The sequence below is a fragment of the Podarcis liolepis genome, assembly GCF_965112155.1.
Source record: "Podarcis liolepis genome assembly, chromosome: 3".
Taxonomy (NCBI): Eukaryota; Metazoa; Chordata; class Lepidosauria; order Squamata; family Lacertidae; genus Podarcis; species Podarcis liolepis.
The window spans coordinates 30,906,757-30,931,417 of record NC_139557.1 but is presented as its reverse complement, the minus strand read 5'-3'; the positions used below and the strand labels follow the sequence as shown (position 1 = coordinate 30,931,417).

Below are 24,661 nucleotides of genomic sequence, written 5' to 3'. Positions count from 1 at the left end.
CTAAACTATGACCAATAGAAATAACTGCAAGTCACAATGCATAAAACAGGCTCTCTTACGCTTAGAGTTTGTGTATCTTGTTACTTGGGGATACTGTTGATCCAATTTGATTTGCTGTTTCCTCCCACTGTCTTGTATAGTGTGTTTTACCCTGAAGGGCTCTCTAAATGCTGAACAGCAGTTTAAAATATAACAATGTGTATTCTGAAAGCAAGCGGTCATGGTGGTTGCACATGTTGCTTAATTTTACCCTCTTCCTCTCTCCCCCCCCCCACCCCCACCCTAAACCAACAACATTGGCAGCATTGCCTACTAAATCAGAGGTGGAGAACCTGGCTCGCTCCAGATATTGTTGGTCTCCGACTCCCATCAGCCCCCGCCAGCATAGCCAATGACCAGGAATGATGGGAATTGTACCAATCTGTGCCACAGATTCCCCACCCCTTGTACAGAACTTTGGAAACCTCTTTCAAAGCTCCTTGAAAGCTTCCCTTGGGTTTTTCTTTTCTTTTCAATTGTTAAAATATGTTTCAGAATCTACTGGCAAGAGACTGGACCTGAATAACTTCTCCGTTTTCTGTCCCTAGATTGAATTAATAGACAGAGTAGATGACATCTATCGAAATACATCATGGGATAATGCAGACTTCAAAGATTATGGCATACAGATAGATCAGGTATTTAGAAAATACTCTTCGGATAATGTTCAGATTTGATCACAGTTTATTTGTGTATGTGTGTGTGTGTGTGTGTGTATACGCACACCATTGAATGCAATGGACCTTATGAAAACATAGTCAATAGTAGTACAGAAGAGCAGGCTAGAGTGTCATTGATAAAATTCTTCATCAAGAGAAATCCAGTTCTGATGGTACACACGAACGATGTAAATCGCAATTTTTTGCTTGATATGTTTAATTATACAAAGTTGCATCAACTTCTGGTTTACTGGAAATTCTGGGCAGCTTTCCATACACTCCCCCCCCCCATTTATAGTAAAAATTTTCTGCCTATAACTAGGATGTTCAACTTACAGTAAGTTTAAGGTGCAGTCTGCACTGATTCCATTTAACGGCATGCTTATTAGGTGCACAGCGTAAGCAGAATTCTGACCTAATTTTCTGAATCATCTGAATTATAAGAAAGCAGTGTGTGTATCAAAAAAATTGCTTACTGAGGCATCTGAACTAAATTACTTAAATTATTTATATATCTTTTGAATCTAGATTATTGTTCACAATGAGTCAAAAGCCGTACGTGCCGGGGAAAGACACTACAACATGGCAAAAAGTCCTCTAGATGACCGTGAGGATGCTTGGGATGTGAAGGAGCTGCTGGAGGTAGGCTGCCTGTGTTCTATGATGGATACAATGGAAGCACCCCACTTATTAGAAAGGCTTGTCTTTCTAATAAACTGAATGCTTACTACAAGTAATACCGCATGCTTGCTAACAGTAATACTGTGTGTTAATTATTTTAATCCAAGAAGCTTATCTAGGAGACTCCAAGTACCCAAGTACTTTATTTCAGGAATTTTTTTAAACTACCTGTTAGTAACTACAATTTAAAAATGATTGAGGGCAAGTCACTGTTTTTAGACAAGGATGATGGACCAGGTGATCGCTATTGAACGATGCTGCAATCTGCAAAGCTTGTTAACCAACAGTGTCTCATTTATGGAGTAAAAATTTTCCCTAAACTGTGTTTGGCACATTTCCCTCTTCACAGCAATTCAGTGCTGATATAGCAGAGAAAGCTGCTCACGTGTGCCTTGCGCATCTCTTTACCTACCAAGACTTTGCTCTGGGTACTCTTGGACTGGCTTATGTCGGATCTCAAAGGCCAACCAGCCATGGAGGAATCTGCCCAAAAGGTAATGTTTTTTCCCATTTAACAAGTTTGCTTATTGTTTGTCAAAGTGCCTAGAGATAAGTGTACATTCAGGATATGTACTTTTAAAATGGGTTGGTGGTCTGTAGATTTACTTCTTATCCAGAGGCTGTTCTAGTGAGCAGGAGTTTTGCTCAGCATCCCTATTGCATTTGCAGCATAGCTTCTTCATTCATGGTATCCAAGTTGTGTTAGTGGGACACATCATGGAGGAGGAGGAGTTTGGATTTGATATCCCGCTTTATCATTACCCTAAGGAGTCTCAAAGCGGCTAACAATCTCCTTTCCCTTCCTCCCCCACAACAAACACTCTGTGAGGTGAGTGGGGCTGAGAGACTTCAGAGAAGTGTGACTGGCCCAAGGTCACCCAGCAGCTGCATGTGGAGGAGTGGAGACGCGAACCCAGTTCACCAGATTACGAGTCTACCGCTCTTAACCACTACACCACACTGGCTCTCATGGGTGGGCAAACTAAGGCCCGGGGGCCAGATCTGGCCCAAGTGCCTTCTAAATCTAGCCCGCGTGTTTTTACATGAGTAGAATGTATCCTTTTATTTAAAATGCATTTCTGGATTATCTGTGGGGCCTGCTGGTGTTTTTACATGACTAGAATGTGTCCTTTTATTTAGAATGTATCTCTGGGTTATTTGTGGGGCATAGGAATTCCTTCCTCCCCCCCCCCCAAAAAAATAGTCCGGCCTCCCACAAAGTTTGAGGGATAGTGGTGTTGGGATACTGTACTGCCAGGGAGATAAAGTCCATCATGGCCCCCAAGCCGTGTCCGGACGTCCATCGATCTCCCGTAGACACGCAGTATCAGCAATTAGCGACATGAGCTCCAGAAATAGACTGACACATTCTAGAGCCGATGCACACTCTGTTAGCAGATAATGCACAGCGGAAGTCGCACTCAGGAGAGCATTATTTACAAGTTTTATTCAGCGTTGATCAGAACAAAGAAAAACATGACTGCCTGCTTCAGTGTCTCCAGACACAGAGAGAGAAACGAAACAATAGGAAACATAAACATCCTGTGAACAGGAAATGCGCAGACTCTGTGACTCACAAAGCCTGCTCCCTTTTAAGGTGGAATGGAAATATCCTAACAAGTGGACCTGCCCCCTGCTGAAAAAGTTTGCTGACCCCTGGTGTACATCACCAGTCCAACACTATGCGTTACTGATACTGTAAAGAGACAGAGGATGCATTAATGAGGATACAGATTAGGGTTTTTTCCCCGGGGGTCGTGGTGGTAAAGGGCTTGAACTGGAGAAAAACCTCAATTTCCCAAACGTCTGTCTTTCAGCTATCGAGCATATCGTAGCCACTGCTTATAAGAATGAAGTTCATGGTATGTGTCCACACACTCCAGTGTGCTTTAATGCACACATGCAGTTCCTCCCCAGTGACTTGGTGGGGTTGTGCCTTGAGGCTACTAAGACAGGAAGCAACAATTTGCAAAAGAGGTGGTTTCAAATGTAGGCTTGCCTCTACTTGTGAACATTTCACCTTCTGTCCAGTTCTTGCTCTGAATGCCGCCCATGTCATAAGGTCGCCACCAGGGTTAGAGAATATATTCATCTCAGCTGAATCTGATAAGCCACTGAGGACTGCAGATGTTCTCAATTTTAGGCAACAGGCAAGGTTATCAAGGCTGTGTAAATGAATCTTAAATGCTGTAACATGATTTTCTACCTTTTTTTTTAAAGCTTTTCCTAGTCCGAATGCTGGTGGAAAGAATGTATACCTCAACAGTGGCTTAACCAGCACAAAGAACTATGGCAAAACTATCCTTACAAAGGTATTGGGAGGAGTTGTGGGAAGTGGTTTCTTAACATGCCTTACAATTCCCTTAGTAGCTTCTGAGCTGATGCCCTATTAGATCTATTTTTTATTTGTCCAGTTGGTTATTTTCAGTTAGTTTCAAAGCTTGTTTTCTGTAAGTCCTGCTTGATATTTTTGAGTACCCTAGTTACCTCTGTGAGCAATTCTGTCCCTCTTCGGAAAGCTTTTGACCTTTTGGTGCCATTGTCAATCTGTCTCTTGGCCCTTCTCCAATTGTGCTGTGAGATGAAATTCTCTCTTACACTTCAAAGCAAGCTTTGGGCATCTTTCTTTGAAATGTTTATTTTCTCCATACATGTCCAGTATTAATTCAAAAAGGATTGTTTAATTAGCTCCAATTAGACACATCTTTTTGCTTTTATTAACACGGGTTAGTGAGGAGTTCTGGTGTTACACTGCCGTTTTCAGTTGTGTCATCACTGCCCCCCCTTCCACTTGAAGACATGATTATGAATTATATTCACCTTTTGCTGCACAAATAAAATTCGAAGAACTTTAACTACCACTAGTCAGCAATCTGGCCGTTTCTGTGTGTTAAAGTAAAATTATCTGGTAGTCTTACATTTATAATACATTTAGAGCACTACACACTTCATTAGCTTCTCAAAGGCAGCCTATAAAAGACTGTGTGATGTTAGCCCCAGCTATTCTGCGTGGCTTCCAACAGATTAAAAACAGAATAAAACATCAAACATTAAAAACTTCCCTAAATGAGCATGCTTCTTTTGTGTATATATTTTTATAAGGAAGCCGATTTGGTTACAACTCACGAGCTGGGACACAACTTTGGGGCAGAGCATGATCCTGATGGCTTGCCAGAATGTGCCCCCACTGAAGATCAGGGAGGAAAATACGTTATGTACCCAATTGCTGTGAGTGGTGATCATGAAAACAATAAGGTATTTTTTAAAATCATCTTTCTTTCTTTCTCTCTCTACCTCTGTGTGTGTGTGTGTGTATGCATATATTACAAACCTATGTAGGCAACTTGGTTCCCTACATATGGTAGTGTTGAATGGAAAAGGGAAGGAACCTGGAGGTCATTATTTTACTTAATATTTGCATTGTCAAACTATTTAAAAAAAAATTGTAAGGAAGGACCAGTGTGGCAGAGGATAAGAAAAGGAATGGACAGAGGAAAAGATGTCAAGCTGTAGATCAGGTTGTGGATGGAAGAGGAAGGCTAAGACCTAGTATACATGGGAGTTATATGCCAACCAAAGTGTCTACTCTGCTTTCTGAGTTCTCACCAGATACACTTGTTTCCTTTGAATTTGCAGGCAAGAAGGCTGCCGATGAGAAAGGAATAAAAAAATTACCAGTTGAATTCCGTACCATATTTTGCACTTGTGTGGCAAAACTAATAATTATATATAGGTTCTGCACAATCCTGAATTAGTAGCTCTCTCACCACTAATTTGTTTCTTCCTCTTCTTATTGACAGATGTTTTCAAGCTGCAGTAAAGAATCCATCCTTCGGACTATTGAAGCCAAGGCGCCAGAATGCTTCCAAGAGCGCAACAACAAAGTATGTGGCAACTCCAGAGTGGATGAAGACGAGGAATGTGACCCAGGCCTCTTGCGTCTGCACGTTGATCCTTGCTGCACATCTGAGTGCAAGCTGAAGCCAAATGCCAAGTGCAGGTGAAAGATATTTCCTACAAAAGGGGTGGTGGTGGGAAATGTGGGGCTGGCAAGAGAGTTGTGTTTTTTTTCATAGTTGAGGAAACACATGATTATGCTTGTTTACTTTTATGATGCTGTTTATTTTAATAACATACATTGTGTGACATGAGTTTAGTGAACAAGAGGCTAGTCCTTTGAATAAACTCTGATAGTTCATATGTCTGCCTTATTGAATTGTTGGTTGTCAGCTACTTAACTCGTAGCAAAGATGTAATTAAGTATTATGCCTCTTTTTTATTACTGGTGGGGTAATTGGTGATTGCATGTCTAAATTAAGTGTATAGATAAATATTTTAGAACTGCAGTGTGTGTGTGTGTGTGTGTGTGTGAGAGAGAGAGAGAGAGAGTGAGAGAGAGAGAGAGAGAGAGACATTTCTGATCCTCCTTTCTGCTACTATTTTGGGTTTGTAATCCTGAATATTCAGGTGTCTAAGTTTATTCTTTCTCCCTTCTCATCCCCTAGTGATCGCAATAGCCCCTGTTGTAAAGGATGCCAGTTTGAAAGCGCACAGAAAAAGTGCCAGGAAGCCATCAATGCCACCTGTAAAGGAGAGTCCTATTGCACAGGTACATCACGGTAGTTGTTAGTTACTCATTCACTTTTTGTCTTACGCATGTTTAAAAAAGTGTGTGCCTGTGCATCTTTTGCTCCTTCCTAATTTCCATTTCCATCAGTACAGTGTGTTTACCTTGTTTTGGAATAATGGGAGTTACTTAACCTTAACGACACATTTTTAAGGCTGTCCCAAGAAAGGTGCATTCTAAGAGATGCATGTTTCTGACTTGGGAATCACCTGGCGGGCGGGGGGGGGGAGTGTTTGCATTAATATGTGGCATTGCAATAAAGCAAAAATGCTTTGGCAGGCTGCTGATTCTGGGATGTTGAACATAAACAGGCCTTTCCTATAGAAAGTAAGAGTGGAGCCTTTTTGGCTCTGGGAACCAGATCTTTATCTGGATCCACTCCCATTGGCCAACTTTGACAGGTGCCATTGGAGTTGTTCATCCTGTACAGTGGTACCTCGGGTTAAGTACTTAATTCGTTCCGGAGGTCCGTTCTTAACCTGAAACTGTTCTTAATCTGAAGCACCACTTTAGCTAATGGGGCCTCCCGCAGTTGCCGCGCCGCCGGAGCACGATTTCTGTTCTCATCCTGAAGCAAAGTTCTTAACCCGAGGTACTATTTCTGGGTTAGTGGAGTCTGTAACCTGAAGTGTATGTAACCTGAGGTACCCCTGTATTTAACTTTTTGGGCTGTGCTGTTCATAGAATTGGCAAAGTCCTTTCTTCTTATGGCCATCAGCAGATGGGAAGCAGGGGCTGGGGGCGAGAAAGAAGCCTGCTTTTTGCAGGCATCAGCTGCGTGAGGGAGATGTCCTTCTTTCAGTGGATGCCTGCAAAATCTAGTGTTGCCTCTTGGCATCTGTAGTAGGAATCTTTTTGAGGGAAGTCTTTCAGAGAGACTTGCTGTGTGAAGGAACTTATGAGGATCTCTTACCTGTCCTTAGCAAGCCATAGAAATCCTAAACATGTCTGTTCAGAAGTATGTCCTGTTAAATATACTGGGACTTCATCCCAGGTAAATGGGGTTGGGATTGCAGCCTTACTTTGTTTATTTCCAGATATTCATATCCTGATGCAAGGCTTATTCTCACTAAATCTCTTCATAGGCAATAGCAGTGAATGTCCTCCCCCAGGGAATGCCCCAGATGACACTGTCTGTGTGGATTTGGGCAAGTGCAAAGATGGCGCATGCATACCCTTCTGTGAGTGGGGGAAGAACCAGAGTTCATGCGCCTGTAATGGTAAGGAGGGTTCCCTTACACGATGAGCCAGGGCTTACTTGACATTGAAAACTGATTGCTCAAGCCATAGACATAGCAAAGTGAAGGAGAGCAGCATGCATTTTCCCTTTAGAGCGCTGTTTCATTAGCTAGAGGTAGGCAAGGTTTCCTGTTATAACAGGCACTAATATTGTCTGTGCTGGGGTCAGGTCAAGTTACAGCTTGAATGAACTGCCAGACTTTGTTCAACTCTCATCATCCCTAGCTAGCAGGACCAGTGGTCAGATTATGGGAATTGTAGTCCAAAAACAGCTGGAGACCCAAGTTTGGGAAACACTGTTCTAGACCTTTGGTCAGATGGTAATGGTAAGTATTTCTCTGCTAGTGCAACGAAGCTGTCTTATATCAAGTCAGACCACTGGTCAATCTAGCTCAGTATTATTGGTAGAAGCTCTCAGGTTTCAGGCAGCAATCTTTTCCAGTTGTACCTGGAGACACCAGATAGAATATTTGGCCTTTTGCATTCAAGGCATGTGCTCTATGCCCCTCCCCAGTTCCCTGCCTACTCATTTACTTCTTGACCTTGTTTATGTGGCAGCGCTAGTACTTTCCAGTGCCACTCTTTGGAATAGTTGAAATAAAATGTTTTATTTGGTGGTGGTGTTACTTGGGACTGATTGGTAAGGAAGCTTTAAATATCTGTTGCAGGGGGACTAACCCTTGAATATCTCCATTTTACTCTGGGTTTAATGAAGTTCCTTTTTCCTTCTTACCAGAGTGGAGGGTGCTGCTTCTTATAAATTTTAACTTGTTATCTGTGAGTACCATCAGGAACTTGTTCATAAAATAGTGTGGTCTTCAAGAGTAGACTAATGAATTGAAAAGCTGTAAGATCAGCAAAGGGAAATTACTTTTTCGTAAAGGAGTAATGCATACATATCCCAAAAGCTAACTATGAAGTTGCATGTTTAATTTCAGAAACGGATAACTCTTGCAAGGTCTGCTGTCGAGACAAGGAAGGGAGATGCAGCCCAACTGTTGATGACAACCGGAATTTCCTGTATTTGAGGAAAGGAAAGCCATGCACTGTGGGATTCTGTGACATGAATGTGAGTGTATACAGCGTTAGGATAATATTTTTCACCTCCTCAAAGCATACTGGTGCAAAATCAGAAAATAGATCACTGTGAAATTTTGTTCTTGTCGCATCATGTCCTAAAATTGGTCCCAGAGAAAAACCAAAATGGTCAGCTTAACACTGTTGCTGTGGTTTTTGCATCATTTGCCTATTTTCTGGTTCTTCCCACTATCCCATCTACCTTTCCCCCCTTTCTCTTTATCAATATCCATAGAACCACTCAAGTAGTTTCATATACCATCTGGGATTTTAGGCAGATTTTTGAGCAGTTTGTGTTTATTTAAACTGGCCACCTAGAGCAAAGTGTCCAGTTAACACCCATTGACACTACTTAATTTCCTAAGCAACGGTGTGAATCTGCTCACTAAACAGTGTTAGTTTTACAGCTAAATAGAACATGATTTACTGTGTGTCATTTTTATTACCATGTTTTGCATCTCTGTTGCACTGTGTACATTTTGCATTTTCTTTTCTTTTTTTAAGCTATGGAGGGAAATGTATTTAAAATATTCTCATATAGGATCTCTTGTGACCAGTACCCATGGCAGTTTGATAGATTAAGTATTGGAATATAAGAAGCTGCGCACTGGGATATTCATCTTTTCTTCTCCCTGCCCACCATGTAAACTCCATCCTCACAAAAAATACTCAAATACTGATAGATATTGAGTAGACTGTAATACTTGCTTTTCAACACCTATGCTTGGTTGGTAAACTATAAATATTCATATTTGGGAAATAATCAAATTGGTTCCTTGTTTGCTTAGAAAATCTTTCTCTTAACTCAGTATATCTGGCAGAGGCAAATACATTGGTAAAATTCAATTTAAATTTGAAAAACCACTGTTTTTTATGCATTATGATCTACTGTTCAAACAAAACAAAATTACTTTTGGTTATGCCTAAAGTAGGCCTTCAGATTCCAGCTGAAGTGTTCCACCCACACAATATTCCTTGCCCTTTCCTCACAGTGTGACATGTGGCTGATGCTCTTGGTCACACTTGTATTGAGCTCATAGTCATTTCATCAGGGGAAGAAAAGCCCCTTTTAAATAAAGCTCTGTATTTCTGCTCATGCCCAGCTGCAGTCTTAATTCACATCACATATTTTCCTTCCAGAAGCTTCTTCAGTGTAACAATAGCATTGCCAAAACAAATTGACTCTGTAAGTTCCTACCAATTCATGCTGTGGTTTGAGCAGAAATATTAGGTGATAATTGACACCCAAGCACATAAAGGGGCTTCCTCCCGATCTTTACATACCCTTAAACCATAACTCATTCCCTCAAGATGGAATGACTGAAATTTACATTGCATAAAATGGCTTTCTAAGAAACATTATGTCTTGCAGGGTAAATGTGAGAAGCGTGTGCAGGATGTGATCGAACGGCTTTGGGTTTTCATTGAGCAGCTAAGCATCAATACGCTAGGTAAGCTTCCCTTGAAATCCATAAACCTGTTCTTAACCTTGCTGTTCTGCATTCAGTGCCTTTATCTTTTGATTTCAGAGTGTGAGCATTGAAAGCAGGTGTTTCGATCACTGATTTTGATGTCACCACAGGTAGTGGTACTTAATGTTGTTTTTTAAGTGGTAGCAGGAAAGTGCAAGACTGTACTTCAAGGTGTGTCTGAAGATCATACGTTGCCAAGCTGAGAAGATGCTTCAGGCCTCATGATCAAATCTAATGAAAGTGGGTGCAATACAGCTTGTATGGCAGTACAAAGCATATTGCTGAATACTTAAGTGACCTTGATAACACAACACGAACACAGGTCATCATTGCATATTGTAGTTGAATTGTAGCCCATTTTGCTTTAAGGTTTATTTTCTAAGCATGTATATGTTGAGAGTAGAAGAAATCAAACATTGCCTTGCTTGGTCAGGCTGGGATCTGTTTGGTGAGAGTTTGCTAGCAGAGCATGAAGGAGATGGCTGTCAGAGAGAGAGAGAGAGAGAGAGAGAGAGAGAGAGAGAGAGAGAGAGAGAGAGAGTATCCTTCCATGGGAAATTTGGACACAAGAGTTCAAATTTGCCTATCTTGGCAAACAGTTGTTGATGGGCCTGAAATTGTCTTTAAAGAAATTAAAAGCTGCCTAAACTAATGGCAGCCGCCGCCACCACCACATCTTGTGACCACAAATGACTGACCTGATGTGTACATGCATGCACTTGTTCAGTGTAACAAACAACATTGCAGTGTGGAATACTCCACTCTTTTAGCCAGCTGTGCTTTAAACCTGAACACTCAATTCCATTCCATTGGACTGTGTTTGAGGGGTGGTTCCCTCCTGTTTCTTTCTGTATTTTTTTTATTTCTGAAAACCTTGGGGCTCCTCCAAGACTTCTGATATCATCTCAGTGGCTACATAAAGAAGCAGTTTGGAGACTGGGTTCACTATTAGCATAGAGGGAATCAAGAACTCCATCCCCCCATTTTGAACTTGATAGTAATCAATTTCATTGGGTGATGCTGGGTCCTGGTACTAGGGGAGGGACACTTTATTCCATGCTTTTATAATGCTCAGATTGAAAACGAATCTTCAGCTTATAAAAGAACAGAATAAAGTGTCAATGAAAGAACTCCCTCCCATAGTATGAGGAACCCAGCATCACCCAATGAAATTGATTACTAGCAAGTTAAAGTATATTTTACATTTGTGGAGATAAAGCTCATCAATTGGCTTAGCTGAGTTATTTATTAAATGCTTATTTCGTGCCGGCAGCATGCTATGGCACTGTACAGATTAAAATACTTAGAATGTTAGATCCAATACTGATAAGGTGAAGACAATTTGGTCACACTTAATTGATTTCTGCATGTTTAGTTAAGAAAAGAATTCAGAGTAGTCTCTGAGAATGAAACTATCAGCTGGTTTAAGTCACAGAAAGGAAACACATTGTAGAATCTCTTTCACTAAAGTTATGTAAAAACACTTTTTTAAGGCCAGTTAACTTGCTTGTGTATAACTTGTTTCTCCCTCAGCACAGGTAAAGTAGATTTCCAGAGTTACAATCCTACTATTTGAAAGTTGGCAGGTAATAAGGTAAAATGGCAGTAAAAAATTGAAATAGTTTAATTAAAAACAACACCCACAGAAGTCTTGGAGAACTAAGAGAACGCTCACTTGCAATTCCACAACATTGGGAAATACAGTAACATTTAAACATTTTGAAGATAAAGCATTATATCCAACTAAGTCATAATCAGTTGTACTCATGAACATTTTCTTGGGTTTTTAAATTCATTCTGATCAACTTTAGTCCATTTTAGTGGGTCTACTCTGATTTAAAAACAAGTCATTCAGAATTGTATCTACTGAACAAATTATATGATCCCGTGACAGCAGATGGACTAGCTACCACTTGAAAAATATTTGTAGAATTCTTAACACTGGACCCAAATATATTTTGTCTGCCTCTGAAATTGGGTGTATCTTTTGTTTTTGTTTTTACAGGAAAATTTTTAGCAGACAACATAGTAGGATCTGTGCTTGTATTCTCCTTAATATTTTGGATTCCTCTAAGCATTCTTGTACACTGTGTGGTAAGTTTCAATTACAAACCTCATGAAACAGGTCTCTTTAATTTCTGCCCACACTTAAAGACAGGTGTTTATATTTTGCTTCATTTATTAAACACAATGTGCAGGTGAATATACTTGAGCTTTACTCATGATAGTGGGTAGTTAAACATTTAGGGAATGTTCTACCCTGAAGTTAATTGGAGTGGACAGGGGTGGGTGGGTGTCTTCCATAGCTGACTTGTTACATTTTCCCTCTTTTTAATAGGACAAGAAGCTGGATAGGCAGTATGAAGAGAACACCAAATCTCTGTTTGGCCCCAGTGTAAGTTTGCTTTTTGCTGAATAATGTTTTCAGTATCCTATTAGTTACAAAACAGATGTGACAGGCTTGCAGAGACTTCTCAGTACTGAGAACCATTCATGATGTTTAGGATGAACAAATTTCCATGGACTAAATGTATCTTCCAAAAGTTGATACACTTTTGGTAAACCACGCTGGAAGTTTTGTAGAATTGTGGTCTATACATCTTTTTGTTTTTAAGTCATGAACTTGCTTTCTGTTCAGCTGAACGCTCTAATTTTGTAGTACTAGGAATTCCTGTTCCCAGGGCATTTACACTTGTCTGCTCTCATTATTTGGATTCTGCTTTATTTGAATCGGCTACTGTTATTGATAGATGGAAAGTTCCAAGCACCAAAACATCTATCCCCCATACTCCTCCAACATGTTAAAAAGATATTGAAGAAATGAAACTAAAGTTACTTCAAGATCCTAGAGTTCATAGTAAATCAAAATTATTAAAGTGACTTGCTCCTCTGCCACTACTGATGCCAGGATTTGTATCTGCCAGAATTCTGGGATTGGTAGTGCTAGTCAGTCTTCTGCCATCTGTGTTGAATCTTAGTACTGCCTGGTAGCCCTACAGAGCATTTGTGGACAGCTTGCCCAGAGATTGAAGAGGTCTGGCACTGTGTTTTCGGCCACCAGTATTGTTCCGTAACTGTGCTGCTTGTTTGTGTCCTTGCAGAATGTTGAGATGTTGAGCAGCATGGATTCGGCCTCTGTTCGAATTATCAAGCCGCCTCCTGCAGTGCCATCGACTAGCCGGCTCCAGCCCCTGCAGCCTATTGCACCAGTCTCTGTGGCAGCGGTGGTTCCGAAACTGGACCATCAAAGAATGGACACCATTCAAGAGGATCCTAGTACAGACTCTCACATGGAGGATGATGATTGCTTTGATAAGGTTCCTTTCCCAAACAACAGCACAACTGCCAAGTCTTTTGAGGATCTTACAGATCATCCTGTCACAAGGAGTGAGAAAGCATCGTCCTTCAAACTGCAACGCCAACACAGAGTGGACAGCAAAGAAACGGAATGCTAGTCTCTAGCTGCCTTTGGAGCTGTTGGCTCTGATGTGCAAAAATCATGTTCAATTTGATGAACTAAAGCCATTTCATTATAGAAATATCTTATGTGTATATATTGTATTGAAAAACAGAAACAAGGAAGTGACCTACTGCAGATGCTGGCCATGTGTATGATCTTCTTTAGTTTCAGTGTGAGTGCTATGTACACACAGACTCAAGTGTACTGAAACTTTTTGAATTTTTTTTCTTGTAGTCTTGATTTGAACATTTCCTTCAGCCTGTGGCATAGAGGCATAATCTGCCTAATACCAATTGTTTCTTAGTATTTTTATAAAGTGCCTTTTTGTAGTTGAACAGCACTGCAAAGTTTTTAGAATACAGAAGCCCCAATATGTAGTGATTTACCTTCTTGTATTACAGCATTCAGCAGTATTTTTCTTTTAAAATGGAAAAATGAGGTGAATATTTTAAATTAAGAAAGACTATGAAGTGTTATGGGGGAGGGGTTAAGGTAACACAGCAAATCTGATAAATGTGTTCATGGTCATTTGAAACAGGACTTTTAATTATGCAATTTTTGACCAGCAGCTAGTAGAGACGTAAGCAATGTTAAAAGTTCCATTTATTTCAGCAGGCCTTTAAGGGCACATGACAATGTCATGGATGATGGCCTTTTTCTACAAAACCAAGTGGGTAAAAATGTGCATTGAAACTTTACTCCTTCAGCTGTGTGGGGAGATAATTTTATTCTAGCAAATTGCTGCCTGCCAAATTTTGATTAAAAATAGTGCTGCTGATCGTGGCTTTCGTGTGATACAAATCTAGGATGTCACGAAAGCATATAGATGTGTAATGAATACAGTTTTTTTGCTTGCTTGAAGGGGTGAGGTCCAAACAGAGTCCCTGTCCCCTTCCCCAAGCAGCCTGTCTTATATGGATGGTTTGGACACCTCCTGAGATCTGTAAGCAATAACACCACCATGTTGGTTGCTGAATTCATGTGGTCACTCCCTGTCCTTTCTTATAGTTGGGGGTGGTGTTGAGACCCTGCAAAGTTTTTTTCCCTTATAAATTGGCAGGAGACTGATTTCAATACTGGGGCCTGTGACTATAGAAATGCATGGACCGAAAAAAGTGGTGTTACTGCTTAAATAACTATTTTGCAACATAATCATGTCCTACATTAATTTGTGTAAAATGTACACATTTAATAGCTGCATCAAAAGCCAACAAAGTATAAAAAATCCTCAGTTATGAAAGACTTGTATTTTTTCATATCTGATCAACCAAACCTGTGACAAATGTGTCTTTTTCATGGATATTTGTTACACTAATACTTGAACTTGTGCCCTTTTGGTATTTGTATCTATAGTCTGATTTTAGATTTCTTACTTAGCAGTAAAATTTTGTGTGAGAAGTGAACTCCCAATACAATGTAATAAAGTGATTTTTATACCTCTCCTTAAAAGCGCTGTGTGCAAGCTGACTTCTCTTTAGTAAATGCACCTTCTGTAGAGGTGTGATTTAATCAAAGGTATATTACCATGATTGCCTGTAATAAACAAAGAATGGATTAGTTATGAATTCAGGTACTGTTCTTCCCTTTTTATTGCATTCTGAAATTGATTAGGATGTAGTATTCCATTTTAGTAGTTGGGTTAACACCAGCATTTTGTATGCTAAAGATAAGCGATTGAAATAGGATTTTGGCACTGCCAGAACTTAATGTTATCTGCCATTTTCCAATAAAATCCCACTAAATTATTTCAGTTCCAAGATTTAAGTTGCTAAAGTTTTTTATGAAGTGGGATTAATGTTGGTTTGTACATTAGACTTTTAATTAGACACTGGCCCAATTTCGCAGTCACATTAAATCATAAAGCATGATAGGAACAAGTCACAGCAGACACTGAGCTCTTATGCTCTCCCCTTGCCCCGACCCAAATTCTCCAATATAGCTGCAAGGAGTTCAGAATTTAATTTTTTTGCTCTACTACTTATGTCAACAGTAACCACAGTTTTGTTAGTTTGGACAATGTAAGTTGTGCTTAAGCAAAAATAGAAAGAAAAGCTTCTGAACTCCTCATGGCTGAACTAAAGCAGCAAGTGGAGACCCTGTCAGGAAAACATGCTAAATTATGGTTTAGCATGATGTCTGAACACAGCCACTAGCAGGCTGTCAGCTAAGAGAGCCTCTCTAGTTACATTTAATTACAGCAACGCCTTTCAACCCTCTTTTAGGCTGCATCTCACTTCCTTTATTTGTCTAGCAAAAAAGCAACACCACTGAAAACAGAAGTCTGTAACTACTACCATGCCTTGACCTCATTTCTCTGAATAAAATAGCCACATGCAATCAGAAAATACATAAAGAATATAGATAGGGCAATGATATCCAACAGTATGCAACCAAAGAGCACAAAGGGAAGAGCTGAAGGCGGCAATCCAGGCTTTAAGTAAATATGTGGGTTTCTGGGAAATGGTCGCTTGCCTTAAATAAACTGATACCTGATTTTATAGCTAGAAATATTCACTAATCTTACATGCTATGTAAAATATCTCAAAAGTTTTTTGAATAGCCAAAGGCAGTTGAGTTGAATATTTGAATAGGACAAAAACATCAAAGAACACAGTGTGGCATGAGTGTTCCAGACAAACTCAAAACTTACTTTTTGTTTTCCAATTCAATTTTTATTGAAATATGACAAAATATAAACTTCCCTTAATCTAAAGAATGTAAGAAATGAATTTGTTGAAAACTAGTAATATTAAGTAAACCTGGGAGGCAAGTTCTTAAGTTTATGTGCTGCCTGAAATTAATTACAACTTACGATTCAATTCTAGTCATCAACTTGACCAGGGGTTGGCAACGTAAGACACATGGGCCGGAAGTGGCCCACAGAGACTGTTTAACCGGCCCATGAGCCACCCCCAAACTGAGCCACCCGCTCAGCGAGTCCCCCTGCACTGCACTAAACTGGCGCAGTGCAGGGACTGTCTTCCACGGCTCCCGAAATCGCTTCTGCACATGCGCAGACACCGAAAATCACTTCTGCGCAGGCATGGTTTTCGGCATCTGGGCACGCACAGAAGCGATTTCCAGTGCCACGAACATGCGCAGATGCGATTTCTGGTGCTGCACTGAATCTCCGCAGGAGTAATCTGGCCCACACCCAGTAAGCCTTGCCGACCCCTGAACTTGACATTCAACCTGCTCATCTGCTATGGGCATAGGTACAGTTCCACCAGCCTCCAGCTGTGGAGTGATGTTAGTGTTCCTCTCCCCATCCTACCCACTAAAGTCAGTGAACTTCCTGCTGGGAAGAAGCTGAGATGACCTATAATCCACAGCTGGTTCTACTGCTATGACTTAAGAGACATCAACTCCAATTGCTATGCCAGCTCCAGGCTTCTACCTGCCAGTGTGAACCTTGGGACTGAATATGGGAGTGGCTCTGCTGCCAAAAGTGTGGGTAAAAAGCTGGTCACAATAAAAAGAGCATATAAACTACTTGTTTTTTGTAGGAAAGATCGAGACAATAAACACAAGTAGCTCAATGTTAATAGGAGTTCAAATAATATTAGCTAAAACACAAAATACTGTGTTAAGAAGCTTATAAATGATACAGTTACTATGGAATCACTCCGCTTCAAGTTCAGTTGGTCACTGCAATTACTGGATTGTTTAAATATGCCTTAAGTATTGCTTGAGGCACTGCTACAGCTTAATGCCACTGCTTAATTAGGAGGAAAAATGGAAATGATTCAGACAATCTAAAAATATAGGAAAAATTATTTTGTATTCGAAAAGATACCTGCTGTTTTCTCTCCAGCAGCCACTGTTTTATAACTTTTATAAATCATGAAGATTCCCCTGAAGGCTAGCTTCCGGGTTGAGATGATCTACATCACGCCAGTAGGGAAGCATTACAGGAAGTGCTGATGTTCTTTGTTCCAGGAGTGACCAAAGCTGGTTTGCTAGAAAATTGTTTCCTTCTGCTGATAAATGAAGTCCATCGGAGAGGTAGCAGCCAAAGTCCTAAAACGGATGTTTTCAAAAGATACAACAAACTAGTCTGGTGACTTTTTAGAAGGAACCCAAAGCCAAACACATTTAAGCAAGCTACTACTGTTCTACAGAATTACGGCATGGGCCCTTTGAATCAACCTTTGCTTCAGTTTCATGAGTGTCCCAAATTGACACATTGTTTCTAATGACATTCTAAAAACTCACTATTAAAATGTCTAGAGACTGGTTTGGTTGTAAGTTGCTTTGGGTTGTTTTGCCCAACATAAAGCAACCAACAAATCCAATAAATAAATAAAACGGGTCATACCTGGTTATTTTTTTGCATAAGTGTCCACAGATCAATGATGGAAGTGCCACAATCACTGGCTACTTTAACACATGCCTTGGCATATTCTCCTGTGGTAGAGTTGAGGCGGTTTAATTTTTCACCTGTTGAGAATTGGGGGTTGGCAGGGAGGGGGAAAGGTCAACAAAAGGAGGGCTTTGCTTTAGATTTTTTGCTTCTTGCATTGATAGCACAATTATGATTCAAGTTCCACATCCAAATATAATTTGAATATGGCTTCAAGGATCCATATGCCTAATTGCATGTCAATATGAACACTTGCTAGGGTAAGTCAGGTTGCTGAAGTAATATCTGAGCTTTTCATGTGGGCAACTTTGCTCCCATTTTGGTCTGACCTATGTTTGCTTTTATACATCTTCTGGAATTTTAATTTAGTTTATTGTGATTTCTGTTGATGTTATATATTATGATTCAATGTACCTTGAACACTCCATGTATAGTTAGAAAGTTGGAGTAGAAATAAACTTGAGTGTGGAAAGGACCCACAACAGTTTACCCTTAGCTATGGGCACCAAAACCAGGCTGTTCTCAAGCCCGCCCTGCCTAGCTGCTTGAAAAAAGTCTCCAGTGGTTCCACAAGATGCTTTTTGCAAGCCTAAAACCTTCTTGGGAGAGGGCAAGGTAGGGACATGGTGGGCTGGGCAGAGAGACCCCAAGGATTTTTAGTTTTCCACCCCTGGAAACTCAGTACAGAGCAAAATATTTTTGTTCACATACCTACTGCTGGATGGTGGTTTTTTAAAAAAATAATTGGATCTACATCCACAATGCTGCATGTTTTCATTATTATTTTGAAGGTGTTGGATGCGCACACATTTCAATTTAGTGAGGTGTGGATGATGGAACAAAGTTGGCAGAGATCATGTGAGCAGGCTAGTGAAAATTAACTTATAGCACTTCCCAAAACTACATTTGCCACAATACTAAAAATATGTTAAGCCTATTTGCTTGCTGTACAGAAGCATCAGCTAATCAAGACATTTTGCTTTGCTTCTATAGCATTTAAATCATAGCATAGCAGTTCTATGATCACACAGCAATGGCCACCAGTTGTCACTTAAGACAGTTACTTCCTATAGAACATGTAATAGGTTGACCACTAGAGTGTTCAGAGCTTAGGTACACTGTTTTATTTTCTTAATCCAAAATGAGAGGAGATAAAAACTCTCTTACCTTTGGCAATGCACTCTTTTTCCCAAGCTGCTTCATGCAGGGGTGGTGGCGTCACCAAAATTATTTTATCCTCTGTAATGTCCACAGACTTTAGGTATTGTATCATACTTTTCAAATTGTCTGCGTATTCATCCAGGGGCACATGCTGTTTAGGGTTCACATCTGTTCAGGCATGATAGTTTACATTTAGGTAAGATGGTTCCCATTACCTTCCCACCTGCATTGCTCTAATGGGCCATGTGTGCATCCATGCCCATTGATAAACCAACTATATGTTTACATTACAACAAGCTGCAGAAGAGGAAGGGGAAGAAAGGAAGCAGGACCCACACCAGCTCTGCAGAGAAGCCAGGCTCCTTCCTCCAACAACTATTTCCTGCCAGCAGCCATTACATCGGATTTCAATAGAGAAAGGGAAGGGAGGTGGGGTCACTCCATTGATGTAGCTGAAACCAACAACCTTGGGCTCCTCCTGGCCAATCTGCGACTAGGACGTTATAACCTGAGGGTGCTTATCTTCTTCCTCTTAACCCATTTCCCTTTTATGTTGTGTCTTTTTTAAGTTTGTAAGCCTGAGGGCAAGGACTGTATATTTGTCACTCTGGCAACTTCTTAATTTTTTTTTAATATATATTTTTTTGCTATAGAGTGGAATAGAGGCAATTTGAATAAATATTGAGCCATGAGTTATTGAGACAAGACAAGAAATACAATAAATTATCATTTTAAGCAAATGTAATTCTACTTTTGCTTACAAATATTACACTATTAGTTAGAGAGAGATGAACTGAATAGGCACAAACTACGTGCATAGACAACACAGCCCTGTTCTCTTCCTACACACATGCACAAACACAGGCAGAATGTAGAGGGAGATTTGCAGTCATGAGTGCCTCTCATTGTTCTACCCAGCTCTCCCTCTCACCTTGGTACAAGCAATCCTAGAATCAACAGTGCCTGCAGAAGCGGGACAGGTGTGCACTCAGTAGATATCCAACACCTACAGTCCACAAATGTCCATGGTTTTATCTTGTGCTCAATTCCCTTCTTGTCATCAAAGCATAAGAGCCCTGCTAGCTCAGGACAAGAGCTCATCTAGTTCAGGATTCTGTTCTTACAGTGGCCAACCAGATGCTTATGACAGGCCAAGCAGGACCTGAGTACAATGGCATTCTTGGGGGACACCCCCCCCCCAGTATTCAGAGGCATAATGCCTCTGACAGTGAGGGTAGAGCATAGTCACCATGGCTAGCAGCTGCTGATAACCCAACACTGCCCACACTCCTGGCATCAGTAACTGCAAGCTGTGTAGTGCTCACATGGCATGGGTTGCACTTTTAAACCGTAATTAAAGGTGCCTACTTAGTTCCACTTTCCAATCCTCTAGTTTACCACTTAAGCACTGAGCTAAGTGCATAGGAAGCTACCAGTGTTACAAGGCCTGGAATTTGCTGTATGTTTGGCTATAGAAACAAATAAATGTGAAATTCATTGCTGCTTTACTTAATATTTTGTTTTGGTTCTACGCTGCTCAGAAAACATGTTTTTTATTGAAAGGTAGCACATAAACCCTTAAAAAATACGTTTAAAAATAAAGTGTTTGAAATGCTAACTCTCAGATATCTGAAATCACATGTCTACTGCAACCTGATGAACTATTCTGGAAAAAAAGAGTGGGAAGGGGAGAGTAAAACTATACTGCACCTTTTAAAGCACCATCATTGGCTCCAAAGAAGACAGTTACAGCAACAGTGTTCTTAGCATCAGAATCCTTGCTGATCAATCTTGGCAGAGCAATTTTTGCCCACCTTGTGTTATAGCCAGAGAGTCCACGATTCAGAACATCACATTTTCTAAAAGGAGTATATTTGGAAAGAAATGTCATCCTGTAATAATACCATGCTCTGAATGTGGAAGACTAGTCAGCCACCTGCACAAGTATCTACTTTCTTTTCCTCCACTCCTCACAGTAAACTATATTTCACAGTGTTAAAACAGAATGCCCTATTTTCACAGCATGTGTGTGCACTTGTGTATCTACAGGCAGAATTCTCTCACATTTCCTGATTTATGTGATTGCAGGCTTTGTTTGCATTATCTTCCTTTTAGTATTAAGCAATTGCTTCTTAAAAACCGAGGCTTTACATTTTCAGTAAGTGTTTCCAATAAACTTCAGAATTAAGAAGTAAAAGAACAAAATTAGCAGGGGTTTTTTATGTTATGCATCAAACAAATGAAGGCTCTCAAAAGAATAATTATTTTCAGATTATCTTCCTAAACACCTGAGATATTTCATTTTTAAACCCAGCTGAAACACAACATTAACTATGTCTTACCTAGCCAAGCGGTGAGCAAGTGAGGCTCCCCATCCATTTTCTTGGAAGGAAAACTAAACGAGAGGAAAGTAATGAATATTTAACAAAATTAATTTATGTCGCACGTCACTGGACCAAATAATGGATTCCTGCCTGCTCTCCCTAGCGTTCTGGTCTCTGTGGTACTGTTGCTCTATCATCACTCCGCAGACAAGTTGGGCTTGCTATTAAAACAATATACCATATTTTTCTGTGTATAAGACTAGGTTGTTTTTCTTAACCAAAAAATTAGGTTTAAAATTGGGGCTCATCTTATACACGGGTAGTGCTGAGGGGTATTTTCTTAATTTGGAGTCCCCAAAATTGGGGGAGTCTTATACATGGGGGGCTTCTTATACATAGAAAAATATGGTACATCAGCTAAGGCTATCTGCTAGGACGCAGTGCCACTTCTTACCTGGTAACTTGCTGCTCTAGCATTGCTCCGAAGGCACTAAATAGATACATACATTAAAGAAAGAAAGGCCAATTAATGCAATCAACAGAAACAAGCAGCAAAACTTTTCATGAACCTTCCCATGTGTGCAGCTTTGCGTGCTTCAGTGCTTTAAAAAGCTTAAGCCCAGGCTTTACCCTATAGCACTACCTTTCCTCCACCCTCCTATTCCTTTTTTCCTTGTGTGTTGCACAATTTTAAATTGTAAGCCTGATGGTAGGGACCCTTTTAACACCAATTTCTGCAAACAGCTCAGTGGGGGGTGAGGCAAGAGAGGGGGGATTTAGGATGCAAATAAGTAAATAATGAATGAATGAATGAATGAACTATAGGATGAATGCAGGAAATGATTGCTTTCCTTTCCATGGAGGAACATTCGGAAAAATCTTTGTGTTCGTATGCAGATTTTGTAAATTATGAGAGTAAAGACAGATGAAGGGCAGGGGGTCTGGCAACAGCAACCCCCGTTATTAACAACACCACGGTTGCTTTTGCTTTTGCACGGTGCCACTGCTTGGAGAGTTTAGAGGACGCCCCACTTATCTTTACCTGCACTGCAGTGGCAAGAGAAGAGGCCTCAACCTTGAGCCAGCCCTAGGCAGTTGCCATTGTATTAAACCAGCATTTCGAAAACAGATGCCCCAGTCCACCAAGGCTGAATCCACATACAGTGGTACCTCGACTTACAAACTTAATCCATTCCAGAAGTCCATTCTTAAACCGAAACTGTTCTTAAACTGAGGCGTGCTTTTTCTAATGAGGCCTCCGGCCGCCGGTGCCCTTCCACCGTTCGGATTCCGTTCTTAGACAGAGGTAAAGTTCTCAAACTGGGACACGACTTCTGGTTTTGCAGAGTTCGTAAACTGAATCGTTCTTAAACCGGAATGTTCTTAAACCGAGGTACCACTGTACAAGCAGCAGGCTTCACTGTGTCTGTCTTTTAAACTCCACTTGCTAAACCATTTCAGATGTGGCTCCCAGCCTCTCACACTCAGTTTGGCCTTCAATGGCACTTTGGGCCACCAGGTAAAAATGTACTTCTCCCCCTCCCGCCACGTTTTATTGGATGAAGACCAGTAACATTGCTTGGTGTTAACTGCAGCTGCTGAAACTTTCTGCAGCTGCTATTGCACGTGTTAACATGCTGCATGCGTTCTTGCCAAATTTTATGCAAAAATGCATACTTGTGATTTTAAATCCTGTTAAGTTGTTCAGCAACCTTTTTGCAGGACGAGCAACTAACAACTAACAACAACGATGATGATGATGATAATGTTATAAGAATTTTTTTTTTTGCTCCCTTTCCCTTATGGGGTATTCATATAGAGTCCTTGGTTTCCTATCCGTAGGAGAAAGAGGCCAAGCAGAGTATATTGAGAAGCAAAGCGGCTAGTAAGCCTGATCTTTATTAAAGGAACTGTTGCAACAGGGTCCCTACTCACCACACATAGGAGGGAGGAGAACCCTGAACAATAATGCACAAGCCCTTATACAGACTTTTGGAATTGCCTACCCTGTAGCCCAAGTCCACCCTGCTAAAACATCATACATCATACATACATCACAGAAGGAAGGGGTCTACAGCAGAAATCCTACCTGCCAGGATACCTGACAGTGGTCACTGATGGCAGTACCTGGGCAGTCTGGCCATTCTTTTGTGATGGTCAATGCTTTAGCTCCTGCGTCCAGGTCACAGGCTTACTATAAAAAGGTAAAGTACCCCTGACAGTTAAGTCCAGTTGCGAACGACTCTGGGGTTGCAACGCTCATCTCGCTTTACTGGCCAAGGGAACCAATGTTTGTCCACAGACAGTTTTTCCAGGTCATGTGGCCAGCATGACTAAGCCGCTTCTGGCGAAACCAGAGCAGTGCATGGAAACGCCATTTATCTTCCCGCCGGAGCGGTACCTATTTATCTACTTGCACTTTGACGTGCTTTCGAACTGCTAGGTTGGCAGCACCGAGCAACGGGAGCTCACCCCATCAGGGGATTCGAACTGCTGACCTTCCGATCGGCAAACCCTAGGCTCAGTGGTTTAAACCACAGCGCCACCCGCGTCCCTTTATTCATACACAAATACACTCTTAAGACAGGTTCACTTTATTCATACACAGATATGCCCTTAAGACAGGATGTGCAAGCCAAAAGACAATAGGAAGGCTTCCCCCATTTGCCTTCCTTACTGCAGAGGAGTATTTAAGGTCATTGGGAGTGTCAACATGACTTCAGGATTGCTCTTCCACACTATTTCAGACACATGGTTCATATATATTTAGATAGGTGTGCATTTATGAATATTTATTCTATATTTGAAACCTCAAAATTATAACAACAACAATGCTGAGATGACGACGACAACAACAAAGGCGATTTCCCCACCCCAGACCCCACTTCTGTGTCTGCAGCAAGACAAAAACCAAACTAGCTTCCCTGCCCGCTCTCCTCCTTCCTTACAATTCTGCTTCTCAGTGGCTCGTAAACGGGTGGCGGGTGGGAACAGGAGCCGTTGTTGTCGGTGGGGAAAGCAGAAGTGGGGTAGGAAAAGGCCCTACGGCGAGGCGTCAGGGGCGACGCTTTGAGAAAGAGCAGACGAAGGCCCCTGGGCCGGCCTTCGCCGTCGTGACCCGCCTTCCCAACTGCTGGCGGCGAGGAGGAGGAGAAGCCACCCCTCGGGAGAATTACCTCAGTGATGGAGTCTCCGAAGAGGATGACCCTCGGTGGGGACCACAGCAACAGCCGCCTGCCGCAGGCCTGGGCCTCAGAGAGGGCCATGAGAGTCGGTCGTCTGGGCGGCGGAGAGGCGGGCCGGTCTTGAGGCCGCTCTTTGCAGCGCTTGCCTTCCGCTCCGCTGAGCTGAGGAGGAGCCGCCGCCGACAGAGGGGCTTTAGGCGAGGCTGCCGCTTTGCCCGCCGGCATTCAAAGGGGAAAGTGGGGGGCGCGCGTGGAGGCCTCTCCCTCCGTCTCTCCTGGCCGGGTTATAGCGAAGGTGGCGTAAAAAACCTGAAGGCCAACCCGACGCACCTGGGGAGCCCCACACCTGCAGCAGCAGCGCACGAACGGTTCAA

At 41.4% G+C, this 24,661-nt stretch overlaps 2 protein-coding genes across 3 annotated transcripts in view; one reads left to right on the top strand and one right to left on the bottom strand.

The window, feature by feature from the left end:
• Positions 1–14,703, top strand: part of ADAM17 (ADAM metallopeptidase domain 17) — a 26,986-nt gene extending 12,283 nt beyond the window's left edge. For both annotated transcript variants that reach the window (XM_083495574.1, XM_083495573.1), the window contains exons 7-19: positions 588–677; positions 1,227–1,340; positions 1,729–1,873; positions 3,600–3,691; positions 4,482–4,634; positions 5,180–5,379; positions 5,885–5,988; positions 7,092–7,226; positions 8,184–8,314; positions 9,695–9,773; positions 11,800–11,888; positions 12,133–12,189; positions 12,896–14,703. In XM_083495574.1, the coding sequence (XP_083351700.1) occupies positions 588–677; positions 1,227–1,340; positions 1,729–1,873; positions 3,600–3,691; positions 4,482–4,634; positions 5,180–5,379; positions 5,885–5,988; positions 7,092–7,226; positions 8,184–8,314; positions 9,695–9,773; positions 11,800–11,888; positions 12,133–12,189; positions 12,896–13,249 (1,743 nt within the window). In that variant the 3' untranslated portion in view covers positions 13,250–14,703. The remainder of the gene's footprint in view (positions 1–587; positions 678–1,226; positions 1,341–1,728; positions 1,874–3,599; positions 3,692–4,481; positions 4,635–5,179; positions 5,380–5,884; positions 5,989–7,091; positions 7,227–8,183; positions 8,315–9,694; positions 9,774–11,799; positions 11,889–12,132; positions 12,190–12,895) is intronic.
• Positions 11,401–24,661, bottom strand: IAH1 (isoamyl acetate hydrolyzing esterase 1 (putative)). The gene is made up of 7 exons (XM_083495719.1): positions 24,279–24,661; positions 21,121–21,173; positions 20,489–20,637; positions 18,785–18,946; positions 17,573–17,694; positions 17,051–17,274; positions 11,401–14,787 (listed from the first exon to the last, which is right to left on the bottom strand). The coding sequence occupies exons 1-6, from the start codon at positions 24,510–24,512 to the stop codon at positions 17,089–17,091; spliced, it is 906 nt and encodes a 301-aa protein (XP_083351845.1). The 5' UTR covers positions 24,513–24,661; the 3' UTR covers positions 11,401–14,787; positions 17,051–17,088.

Coding starts and splice junctions, on each gene's coding strand:
- IAH1 (XM_083495719.1), bottom strand. CDS start 24,512: ATGCCGGCGGGCAAAGCGGCAGCCTCGCCTAAAGCCCCTCTGTCGGCG. Junction 21,174..24,278: donor TCGGAGACTCCATCACTGAG/GTAATTCTCCCG, acceptor CCTCTCGTTTAG/TTTTCCTTCCAAGAAAATGG. Junction 20,638..21,120: donor CTTGCTCACCGCTTGGCTAG/GTAAGACATAGT, acceptor TACTCCTTTTAG/AAAATGTGATGTTCTGAATC.